This window comes from Parasteatoda tepidariorum, chromosome 9 (genome assembly GCF_982258835.1).
Source record: "Parasteatoda tepidariorum strain Cologne lab strain chromosome 9, Ptep-v5.0, whole genome shotgun sequence".
Lineage (NCBI taxonomy): Eukaryota > Metazoa > Arthropoda > Arachnida > Araneae > Theridiidae > Parasteatoda > Parasteatoda tepidariorum.
In genome coordinates, this window is record NC_141763.1 from 27418990 (window position 1) to 27431675 (window position 12686).

The 12686-nt window shown below is 31.0% G+C and overlaps 1 protein-coding gene across 1 annotated transcript in view; it reads left to right on the forward strand.

The window, feature by feature from the left end:
• Nucleotides 1-12686, forward strand: part of Trpm (transient receptor potential cation channel, subfamily M) — a 264967-nt gene that overhangs the window by 216720 nt on the left and 35561 nt on the right. Inside the window, exons 10-13 of the mRNA XM_087151134.1 lie at nt 5397-5497; nt 10025-10159; nt 10593-10643; nt 12327-12476. Of these exons, the coding sequence (XP_087007260.1) occupies nt 5397-5497; nt 10025-10159; nt 10593-10643; nt 12327-12476 (437 nt within the window). The remainder of the gene's footprint in view (nt 1-5396; nt 5498-10024; nt 10160-10592; nt 10644-12326; nt 12477-12686) is intronic.

Genomic DNA, 12686 nt, shown 5'->3' on the forward strand with positions numbered 1-12686 from the left:
TTAATATCATTCGGCGCTGCTCTTCATGTACCGAACTTGATTTGTGGGAATCAATCACATTTTGAAAAATTATAAGAATTTAGTTAATAATCTTTCTAGTTATCCCTTCATTTTTCTAATGTTTAGAAATATTTTCTAATTTAATCGTTCCTTCCTCCTGCAGTTTCCCCAAATTCCACCATCCCTTTTGTCTTTTCTCCTCCCTTTTATATTCTTGTTCCAATGTCCTGATTAGTTAAACCAATTTGGACGTATTTATATTTTTACTATTCCTTTGTCGTTTAGTATTTAGATACTGAGGACAACTCTTGTGTAGTGTACCTGCACTATCGTATGCCCATTACTGTACTTTATTAATTATTTAAAAAATAATTAACGTGTTCAAAAATAATTGTTATACTAACGAAATAAGTTTTAGCTGTATCACTTGTATTTAAAAGTTTATAACGATTACAGCATTTATGTCAAAAGTAATTTCGTCATCATTAATGACACTTGCGGACACTCGTCCGCACAGAGTGTAAAAAAAGAAAACGTATATTTTACTGTGCGATTTAAAACTTGAAGGTGTTTAATTATAAAAAACTGTTGACATTACCAACACCTTTTTAAGCCTTTGAAAAAATATACTTTGAAATGAATATTTCACTCTTAACAGATGTATATATAACGTAGCTTTATTAATAAGTTCTAAAATATAAAGAATATACAATATCAATTATATGAACTACCAGTTTTTAAAATAATATTTTTTTATATTTATTTTTAAATTACATTACCTCATGGTAAGTGAGACATGATTTAACAATTTACTAAGGCATCTTCAATACTTATATAATTTGAAGAATGCCAAGAAATATACTCATACGAACATCAATAGCCTTTGATTCGGTTTGTATTTATTAAACTTACGGAGGTGACCTTTTTGGCCAAGTACTCAGGTGTAGTGATGTGCCAATCGATTCATTTAAATGAATCGATTCTTTAGAATCAATTCACTAAAATGAACGGTTTTATGAATCGATTCTTTTTTAAAATGATCGTTATAATAGAAGAGTCTTTATAAAAGGAGGTCTTGCAAATTAGTTTAGACTGTTTTAGTATTTGAATTAGTTGATCTAGGTCAGGGGCTCTCAATATTTTTCGGCTATGGAACCCTAAATAATTAACCTTCTTTTGGCGGAACACCGGACTTTATAAATAAATTTTTTTATGGAAATACTGAACGTTATAGCCTATTAAAAAAATATTTTTAAAGTATTTAACTAGAGGAAGGAAGAATTTTCATCGTTTTATCAGTAATATCCGAAAGTTAAATTTTCAGCTCTTGTGCTATATCTAGTCTAATTAGGAATTCCATTTTAGTGTTTAAGTTGAAAACAAATAATTTGAAATAAATAATATAAATAAATAATAAGTTAAAATAAGCCGAATTATGTTCTACTTCGTAATGAAAATATAGAAAAACTGCTAAAAACGTTGGAAATGGTAATCAAGGAAACATATTTTTTTATTTAAGAAGATAATTATTTTGATTCGAAAAGTGTAATGAGAAATACCAATGCAATATTTTATGAATGCCTGTCTTCATAATTTATGCATTATATTGTTATTAAAAATATTATATTTTCTTTAAAAAAAATGCCGTTTCTATTTTATTGGTTATATGTTAAATAAATTGTATCTAAATAGAATCATATCCTCAGATTGTATCTAAATATAATCTGAGGTTTTGAAACTCATCACTGGCCATAAAAACTACTAACTCGCTAAACCCCCGTAACTGTTAATGGAACCAAAGGGTTCCATGGAACACCATTTGGGAACCACTCTTTTAGATCTTGTACTCTAGGGGGCAGAAGTTGAATGTTCTACTTGGGTGGCTATAAAAGTACTATCTCGTGTAACAGCTGTAACTTTTCCACGGAACCATAGGGCTTTACGGAACACCAATTGGGGACCATTAATTTAGATCTTGGGCTCTAGGGTGCAGAAGCAGAATATTCCAGTTAAGTAGTCAGCCGAATGTGGCTAAAAAAAGTACCAACTGGCGGAACCCTTACAATTCTTGACGGAACTCTAGAGTTCCATGGAACACCATTTGGGAACCACTCTTTTAGATCTTATACTCTAGGGGGCAGAAGTTGAATGTTCTACTTGGGTGGCTATAAAAGTACTATCTCGTGTAACAGCTGTAACTTTTCCACGGAACCATAGGGCTCCCCGGAACACCAATTGGGAACCGTTAATCTAGATCTCGGGCTCTAGGGTTCAGAAGCAGAATGTTCCACTTGGGTGGTCCAGTTGAATGTGACTATAAAAAGTACTAACTAGTGGAACCCCTGTAATTCTAAACGGAACCCAAGGGTTCCGCCAAGCACCATTTGGGAACTGCTAATCTAGGCAATACTAATAATTTTTTTAGAATTTTAATATTTTTACTTTTTTTGTTAAAATTTGCTTGAAACAACAATTTTATAATTTTTTTTTTTAAAAATTTGTCAATATAAAGACCGATAACTAACATTAAAGATATTCGTAAAAAAATAAAACAGTACATTCACTTATAATAATGAAAAAAAATTCAAAATGTATCACGTGAAACAAAATAGTAAATAGTTGAATTACGTTTCAAAACTTAAAAAATTAAAACTTGAAAAAAATGAGAGGATGTGAATTCGATAAGTTTGTCTAAAAGTATGCCTAACAAAAAATAAATAAATAAAATAAAAAATATCCCTCCCCCCCCCAGTATTAAAAAATTATTTACTCTAAATACTCACATTTTTCGCAATAAACAATTTTTTAACCCCTAAAAAAAAAAAATTATTTTTTTTATCTTTTTCTTAAAAAAAAAAAAAAACTGTCTTTTTTTCTAAAAATTTTTATTTACATGTCCCTTTTCATAACCCCCATCCCTCTGAAGGTATCTTTTAATTTTAGAAAATAAGATAATAGCGAAAAGAATCGATTCGTTTCACAAAACAGTTCTTTTAATGTTAAAAGATATAAAACCGCTCAAATGAATCATTTAAACAGTTCAGTGAATCGAATGCAATGTTAAAGTATAGGAAAACGACTCAAAAGAACTGATTGGAAATCCAAATCAACTCTTTGAGCTGATATCAATGTTAAGAGATACGAAACGACTCAAATGAATCGTTTAGAAGTTCAATTCAACTCTTTGAGCCGATTTCAATGTTAAGGGATAGGAAACAGTTCAAAAGAATCGATTCATTTGGCTTCATTGAGTCTTTTATTCGACTCAACTCATTTTCAACCAATCAGAGGATCGTTCATTCGATTCTCGACTCTTTTTCTCTCATTCAGTTCATTTTCAACCAATCAGACATTTGCATTCATACGTAAGTTCATTACCCAATCAGCGCAACGGTTTCATTTTCTATGGCTCTCGCTCCTTGGCATAGAATAAACGATAACATAAAACTCTGCTTTACTTCACATTTACAAATTGAAAATTAACCATATGAATGAAAAAATTCGCTCTTTAATATTAAAGGACTGAAAAGTAATATCTGAGCTTTACAGCATTAATATCTTTTTTTATTTGAAAGGAAAACCCGAAACTGGAGAAGACAGCTTTTCAGTTGTTGTTGCCATTTTTAAATTGTTGTTTATCAATAGAATTTATTAATTTCGTAGATGAAAGGAAAAAAAAGATAGAGTGATGCATACTTTTCCCTGAATCAGAATGCAGTACGTATTGCATTAACAGCATTTTCAATTCCCTTCATCCTTCAAGTGAGTTCATTTTATTAATCACCTCCGGAAACCGGTTGTGCGCTAACGTTGACATCGGGGTCATTCTCATTGGATGCGATTTTTCCGCTTGCGTAAACTCTCACACATACGAGTACCTTATTGGCAAGTTGTTCGCATGTAAATATTTTCAACCAATCAGATTGTCATTCACATGATACTCGAGTGAGAATGGACCTGTGTCTATTCGACTGAGTTAGGATTTTACCAAGCTCCAATTGTATAACTGAAATGCTGTATCAAATGCATATGCGGATGTTTAGTAAGTATAAGTACAAACTCTGAATAAGCTTATAAAGTACAAAATATTGTCAAAAAAAAAGAAGAAAAAAGAATCGATTCTTTTTCAAAAACGAACTTGATTAATCGATTCACAAAAAACAGTTGATTGAAATATCGATTCGTTCGTTTTTCGCACATCACTACTCAGGTGCACCAATTACTAGTTTCCGCAGTTTTCATTCGTATGATAGAAACCTTGACAGAAAAATAGGCATCAATGTTACATTTTTATATAAAATTTCTTAGTTTTTTTGACCGAATGTATATACATTTTTAAAATGATATTTTTAGTTAAGTTTTTTTTTTGTTTGAATGTTCAAACCTATAAAGAACGTATAAGTTTATATGCATACATGCCTGTTCCTTTCCTTATGGCAAAAAGAACAAATTACGTATCACATATCAGACAAAAAAAGATTTAATTCCCTAGGTAACAGAAAAGCTGGGGCACCTATTACTCAATCTAGGGAATTTTAATACATCCTGGTTATGAATATATTATTAAATTGCATAAAAAGTATACTTCCTAGAGAGAAATTGATTGCAGATTTGAAATCAGCGATGCGAAAAAACCTATGACCTTTTCAAAAAAACTCATGGAATAGAAAATAATAAATAATTTGTTCCCCAATGTAATTTGTACGGCTCCTTACTTTTCTCGTAATAGTAATTTTTCATTTTATAGAAAATTTACTATAAAATTTTAGAATTTTATTGTTAATTTTCAATAGTAAAAGGAAAAAAATTGAGTTTCTAAAGTAAATAAAAAATTTTTTTATTCTTGACTACTGTAACCTTTCTAAATGTCATTTCATTTTTATAGTTTATAAAAAGTAATTCTTAAAACGAAAATTTTTAAAAAAATACATGATGAGGTTATTTAGCTCAACTACATTTAAACAAAATAATATTTTCTATGTTTTGTCACTATTGTCCCTTTTATTAAGTTTTAAATATTTTTTCCTAGACTTAACGTAAAAAATTATAACTTCATCAATTATGAACTTTGCTATCAAAGTATATTTCATAAATTGCTATCAAAGTATATTTCATACAATTCAATAATATATGGATTAATTTTATTAGTACTGCCAATTTTAAAAAAAAAAGTACTGTGAAATCTTGTTTTTTTAATTTTTTATAAGTGTCATAATTCTGAAGAATCACCCATATGTCCATCCCCATTTTTCAAATGAATGTTTTTTTTCTTCCATTTTGCGGCAGAACTTTAATGAATTAACTTTGTGTAACGTTCACCAACAATTTGTGAACTTATACTTATCTTATTCCTTCTCAAAAGAAATTATGTTTTGAAATATTTCTTTTTTTTCCAGGTCACCACATGCCTGCACCTGATCAGTTACGGTTGGCGTTAACTTGGAATCGAGTAGATATTGCAAGAAACGAAATATTTGTTTACGGTCAGGAATGGCCAGTAAGATAATTTTTTTACTGTATTAATGTATAATTTTACAAAATAGTCTAAACCAGTTGTTCCCCACCTATGTGAAAGAAACAACAAATATGAGAGTGTTGTTTCTTTTTGAGAAATAGTCGCCGTTATTATCGCAGATGAAAATCTCTAACAAAAAACTATCAGTAGTTCTTACAGTTTTTTTTTTATATAAAGAAAAATTCCAACGAAACTTAAGAGCAGAAATAAATACTCACCCAAGGCTTCCAACTTTCGAAGCTTTGGGAGAAAATTAACCTCTATTCGTAGCAGTGGCGTAATTTTGGAGAGTTGGCAAAAATAACCAAAATTTCAAAACCTTTAGCTTTTGAATGCATACCACCATGTAAAATATTTTGCAAAAACGTTTCTCATTTTTGTTTGTGAAGACATATATTGTGGGTACATTTATTTTATACTAACTCCTTTTTAAAGGAGGATTTTTAACGATTTTTGTGCTTGTCATATGTAAGCTTTTATGGAGAAGTTTTAATGTTTTTCGACGAATAATAATTTTGTTTGAGAAGCTAAAAGAAATATACTTATATTTCGGCTTGGATTCATGAAATAAAATATCAGCCACCACTGCTTAGAACATACTGAAAACAAATTTTATCTACCCTTGTTTGCCTGAAAATTGCTCCAAAATGATTCGGGGGTAGCGCGAGCTCAACATTTGAAATTCTTCCGGTATTTATAGTATAAATTTGTGAGAATTTGGAAAATATTAATTCGAAAAAATTATATTTTTAAGCAGCGCCAATTGTGATCAAATTATTATGTCATTTCGCTACTTCTAAAGGTATGCCTAAGACTGAATAAAATTATTTTTACTAGTTTTAATACAAAAAATTTCTATATTTTTTCAAGAGTATTAATTTTTTTCAATTTTTTCATTAAAAATTAGCAGTTTCGTGCAAAAAAACGACATTTTATTTTGTATAAAAATGTTTATGAAACTGTTTGGAGTATTTTTTTAAACAACGCTATCAGGCAGCGTTGGTAAATAATAATAATGACATAAAAATTGAAATCAAATATAGAATCAACATGGCTAACAGATGTTATCATGGTTTCAGAAACCAGTTCAAATCTAAATACATAAGCTTCGAAACAAAAATATAGTTGTACAAGACACTAGTTTTATATGTACACCAGTATTCACTGACATAAAAAACAAGCTTTATAAGGCAGTGAATACTGGGCAGTTAATAAAGCAGACGAAGAGAAACTGGTGACTTTCGAGAGAAAAACACTAAGAAAATTTTTAGTACAATAAGAGAAAATGGAACCTGGAGAATTCGTTACAACCATGAATTACAATTAAAATACAAAGAACCTGACATAGGAAAAGTGATCAAGGTTTCTCAAATAAGGTGGCTAGGACATGTATTTCGATATAGCGATGAAAATCCTATTAAAAAATAACCTTTCAAACGCCAGAGGGAAAAAGAAAGGTCCGGGGTTCCCTTCTCTGACAGAGCAAGGTTGACGACTTAGCTTTTCTATCCTTCAATAGGTTAAGGCTGAGTGCTAGAAGCTTTTGCTTTTCTCAATTAAATAGATATCCCACAAAAACAAATTGATAATGTGTAAGCTACAAATCGTTTGCGGTCACTAGAGGACGGGGTCTTGAACAGCGAGAGGACCACTCGTCTGGAGTGATAGATTTATGAGGAATTAGAATGCAGAACGTCTTATCTTAACAATTTGTTCTTCTGGAATATAACATTTCTTTCAATTTGTTTTTGTGGGATATCTATTTCATTGAGGAAAGCAAGACTAAACACCGGGGGTTCCTCTTTCGGTTGGCCACTCAACCGGCACATCTGCTCCAGAAGCATCCGCTCCTGGAAGCATAAGCCTCCTGGAACATCTGCTTCGCAGTGCCTAAAGTCAAGAAAACTGAGATGGTCACAGTAGAGCTTGGTCCTCCATGGACTGTCATGGCTCTCAATTTAATTTAATTTTTTTAAAAAAAACGTCGTTTAATTAGTCAAAAGATATCTAGAAGTTGGATTCTCTGTGAAACTAGTAATGTTAAAATAAAGGCACTACTATCTAATTATTATCTTTAGTTAGAATAAATTTAAAAATTCATTTTTAATTCTCGTCATTTATAAATTACAACCAGTTACAACGCATAGCCAGTTACCAACGTGCTTATAGACATAAATAAAGAGCATTACTGTTTGCCAAAACAAGCCGTATATTTTGAAACGAATAATGGCAATTATTCAAGTTATATTCTCAAATTTGTCAATTTAAGTAGCTTCATCGACATGTTAATGACACTTTAAGAAATGTTTATCCCATCAGATTACATCCATTATCGAAAATAATTAATCCCTTTTTCCGGAGAAGATGTCATAAATCGGGAAGAAAGCTATTGTGGGCATTTTAAATCCAACCTTGACGAGTAACATATTGTGGTATCACAAATATTTTCGCTTCAAATAGTGCAGAGTCTGTTAACATTCTAAACGGTTTCTGCTTGTATGGTAATTATCTTTCAATTATTTCACAATATAAATAATTTATTGCGTTTTCGGAAAGTTAGACAATATTTTAATTAAAGTTCTGAAGATGAAGTTTCCAGTTATAAGATGAAGATAACGATGTATATAAGAAACAAAAATTAAAAATAATTCAGAATTAGTTATTTAAAAAAATGAAAATTGAAAATCATATAATTCTTTATAGGGTAAGAAGCAGAAAGTATAATATTCCATTTTTTGTTCGAAGGACCCGTAACCCCTAATAAAACTTTAACTCCATAAGTTCAGTCTTTGATTTTTCTGAAAACAGGCGTATGATAAGGAACAATGTATCATTCTTTAACCTGTCTGCGAAAGCAGGTTAAACCACTTAAGAAACTTTTAAAATCCAATTTTTAACTTTATTTTTCTTTTAAAATCGTTTTTTTAGAAATAATGGGATTCTGTTAGCTCTTAAGAGAGTAATGCATTATAAATGAAGAAGAACAGAAAAACCTATCCCTTTTTAAAATGAATTATGCTTCGCTTTAACAATAACAAAACGTAATTTTTCATGAATTTAATTATGAGAAAATATTATAAGAACGTAATGTTCTTTATTTTATTTTTCAAATGCATTGTTTGCATTGGCTTAAATATTCTTATCAACTAAGAGGATTTATGATTTGAATAATTATATTCCAATTATTTCGCATAATATCAAGTATGCTTCGCTTGTGGTTGTTTCAAAGGTTAGCCATACTGAAAAAAACGAGGTTTGGAATAAGTGTGATGAGTAATTTTGTTTCATTTAGGGTTAAATAAATGTACAAATGTAAAAGCGTTATATATAACTGAGGGGCGCTTAAATGTTGTGACAAATCTCTTGGGGAGTTAGGGTACACTATCAGAATTAAAATTACATACGAACCCAGTCTCTGAAATTTCGTACCCTGCTATGAGGCTCTACACTACTGCGATCTTTTAAATTATGAAAAGAAAGAAACAGTTCATATTAGGGAAGTCCTCTGTATAACGGCACATCTTAGCATGGTTTCCTATACAATTTTTACCCTGATAATGTGATTGACTTGCATTTATACATATATACAAAAGATCGACTAAAAATTGTTTTTACAAAAACTGTAGCTTTGAGAGAGAACCTAATTTCACATCAGAAATCTGTGATACGAAATTGTATAGGACCTGTTAAAAAATCTCATGCAACAATATACAAAACAAAAATTGTTCCCAGGTGTTATTATTACAGTATGTACTGAGTGTATGAAGCATTATGTATTTAAATATTATCTATTATTATAGATTTTACGTCATACACTGATCAGCACCGTCTGATTAGCAAAACGCAAAATGGAGGTTTATGTTTAAAAAAAAATTTGAAATTAGAAAATGAAACAAGTTGTTCTTTCGTTTAGTGATCCACCCTCTAGTGTCAGCTGTCCTTCTGTCTTTTTCCTTTTCGTTGGAGGCATTTTAATGTGCAAATGGCGCATAAGGATAAAAAAAGTAATTCTTGTGTGAATAGTTGGACATCTCTAATGAATTGTATCTTCAATAGACTGACTTGATCCGTGGTGAACAAAGGATAGAACGTTCGCCTCCCAATGTGGTGAACCTGGCTCGAATCCCAGAGATGGGTGATTGATACGAATTCCGCCTCCGGCTCGCACCGACCACAGTGCTGACGTAAAATATCCTTAGTGGTAGACTGGTCATCGGTTCGAGTTCCATTGGGAGGTTTCCTGTTTTTCCTCTCCATGTAATGCAAATGTGAGTTAGTTGCATCAAAAAAGTCCTCCACTAAGGCAAACTTTCTGCCAATCCTTCATCCTGGAGTTCCTGCGTGTTCTCGATTGAGTTCAAAATTACAAGGCTAAGGAGTTTAACATTGGTTGCCGTAAACTCAGAATCGGGTCGGCTGCTCAAATAAAACAAATAAATAATATTATAAAATAAAACAAAAGGTTATAAAATAAAACAAAGCAGACTAACTTGTTTATATTTATTTTAGCCCGGGGCACTTGATCAAGCAATGATGGATGCTCTTGTAATGGATAGTGTTGATTTTGTCAAACTCATGCTTGAAAATGGAGTGAGCATGCATAAATTTCTTTCGATTCCAAAGCTTGAAGATTTGTTCAACAGTGTAAGTTATGCATTTATGTCTATCCCGTTTATTAGCTATAATCATGATTCAAGAAATAGTTTGTATTGAGATTTTTTTAAACATTATCACAAAGTATTAGGTTTTATGATAATAGTTTGAAGCATCTAGTTTCATGAGACTGTTCACGATATAAACTTCACTTTTCAAAACATGCTATTTTTATTTAACTACGTACATAACATTTTATATTCTAATTCTTCCTTTATTGAAAAATAATAATTTCTCTCAATACTTAATCCAGGAGTTACCTTGTCTAGTGGACTGCGTTCAAAATTACAAGGCTACGGAATTGAACATTTATAGGCATAAACTCAAAATTCAATCAGCTGTTTAACGATGATTGTAATATGCATTTCAATTTTAAATTAGTGATTTATATATATTAACTGCTAAATGTATTTTACATTTCTAGCGCACTGGACCGAACAACACATTACAGTATCTTGTGAGAGATGTTCGAAAGGTAAGAAAAAATTTATGTTTACTGTACTGTGCTATATTTGTTTACAGCGTCTTTGAAGATAACTATTTACAATAAACAAAACAACCAAATCAATGTTATTAAAGAAAAGAATTTTAAACATGGCTTATAAATATAAAGTAAATGGAATTCTATTAACCGCAACAGATTTTATATTAATGGCCAGTACTAGTATTATCCGACACTGGCACAACTCAACGCTTTTCCTTTTTAAGTTATAAGGCAAAACTAGTAGTTGTAACTGTAACCGACTGCCATTTGCAAAACTCATCATTCAGTTGCAATTAGTCGCCACATATGAAGCAATATGCAGGGAAGGTTGATATTGATATATGTACAGGATTGCAAACTGCATTTTCAAAGAAACAGTACCTGTATCCTACAATGTGAACACCATACAATGTGAAGGCAAAAAGCAAAGAGTGAACGTCTCCTCTAGAGTAGATGATTCAACTACAATTAGTCTCCAGTTATGTAGCAATATGCAAATAAGGCTGCATAAAAGGCTCACATGTATTTATGTACAGAGTTGCAAATAGCATTCCCAAAACAACAATACTTTTTTCCATACGTTTTGCTGCCTGATTAAATTATGGGTGCTTCTGGAGAAGTTAGAGAAGAGCGAGGAATCGTCGTAGTTTACTCAGTTAACAAACTGTAGAAGCGAAGTAGATTTATATATATGCTAAAATCCTAAGGGAATCTTGGTAGTTGCAGATATTTTATTTTTCATGGAAAAAATGCTATAATAAAATGTGTTGCGTGCCAGTTTTTCATCTTTTCCGTCTTGCTATATAAGGGGTTTCAGCCATACTCAGACCGTTGCAGTTGCCAATTCTTCCGGATTTTCCGGAAGATTTTATTTTCTTATTTAAAGTGGTAGCTATATTCAGGGTATTCCAATTAACTTTTTGAATTATAATGATAATTATAAATGAGTTTGACCACCACAACGTATAAATATATGAAAGCATAATAATCCTTGCGCAAGCGAATTTCAACAGGGTCAAAATTAAAAAATATATTTGAGTCAGATTGTTTTTCGTTTATTGTTTTACAACCACTCTGAAAATCCATTTTCGTAAAGAGTGAAAGTTGGCAGGTATGCTAGATTTATCGTGAAACTTCTTAATTGGTATTTAACTGAAAGTCCAAGATCCTGTTTAATTGAAGGTCATATATAAAGAGTTCCAGTAAAATTTTCTGAGTGTTTTTGGAAAAGTACGATTCAAGTGCATTTGTCAATAAACAGTGGACAGTAACCTTAAAAAACCTGTCTGAAATGCTAAGATTGCAAATGTTATAACGCAATCAGCTTAAATGAGTGGAGTGTTAGAGATTAATGTATTTTGCCTGTTATTTAGTGTATACAAAAAGTTTGGGAACAAGATTTACGGCAAGGCATTTTTCATTTCCTATTGATAACATATAATACTTAAGAGCTGATTTCGTCAAACTCATTAATATGTCACTTAGATCATTCATACATTTAGCTCTTCATTTGTAATAATTAATTTTGTAATTATATATACATAATCAAAGTTTCAAAAGCAACATAAAAGTGCCAATATTAGTCCCCAGATGATTAAGTGAAGTTATGCCTTCTGTAGAAATTCTGTCTGTTCATTATCAGCTATAGGAATAATTATAAAATTTCTCTTCCAGAATATTCCGAGATTGTATCGTTATACTTTGTATGACATAGGCCTGATCATTGAAAAACTAATGGGAGGTGCTTACAGATCCTCTTACTGCAGAAGAAAATTTCGACACCTTTATAACAACGTTATGAAAAGAATCATCACAGTCAGTGCCGTAAGTAAAGATAAATTAATTTTTTGTTCGCAATTACGTTAATATAAAAATGCGATTACATTCAAAATGTTAGAGTAAATACTACTCCCTTTGTCACATCTTAGTTGCTACTTTTAAGTTGAAAATTTTGTCCTAAATTAGTTGCTACATTTCAGGTAGGTGGAGTCATAAATAGCTCGGATGCAGTTTTGTAGATCACCACAAGTAAAA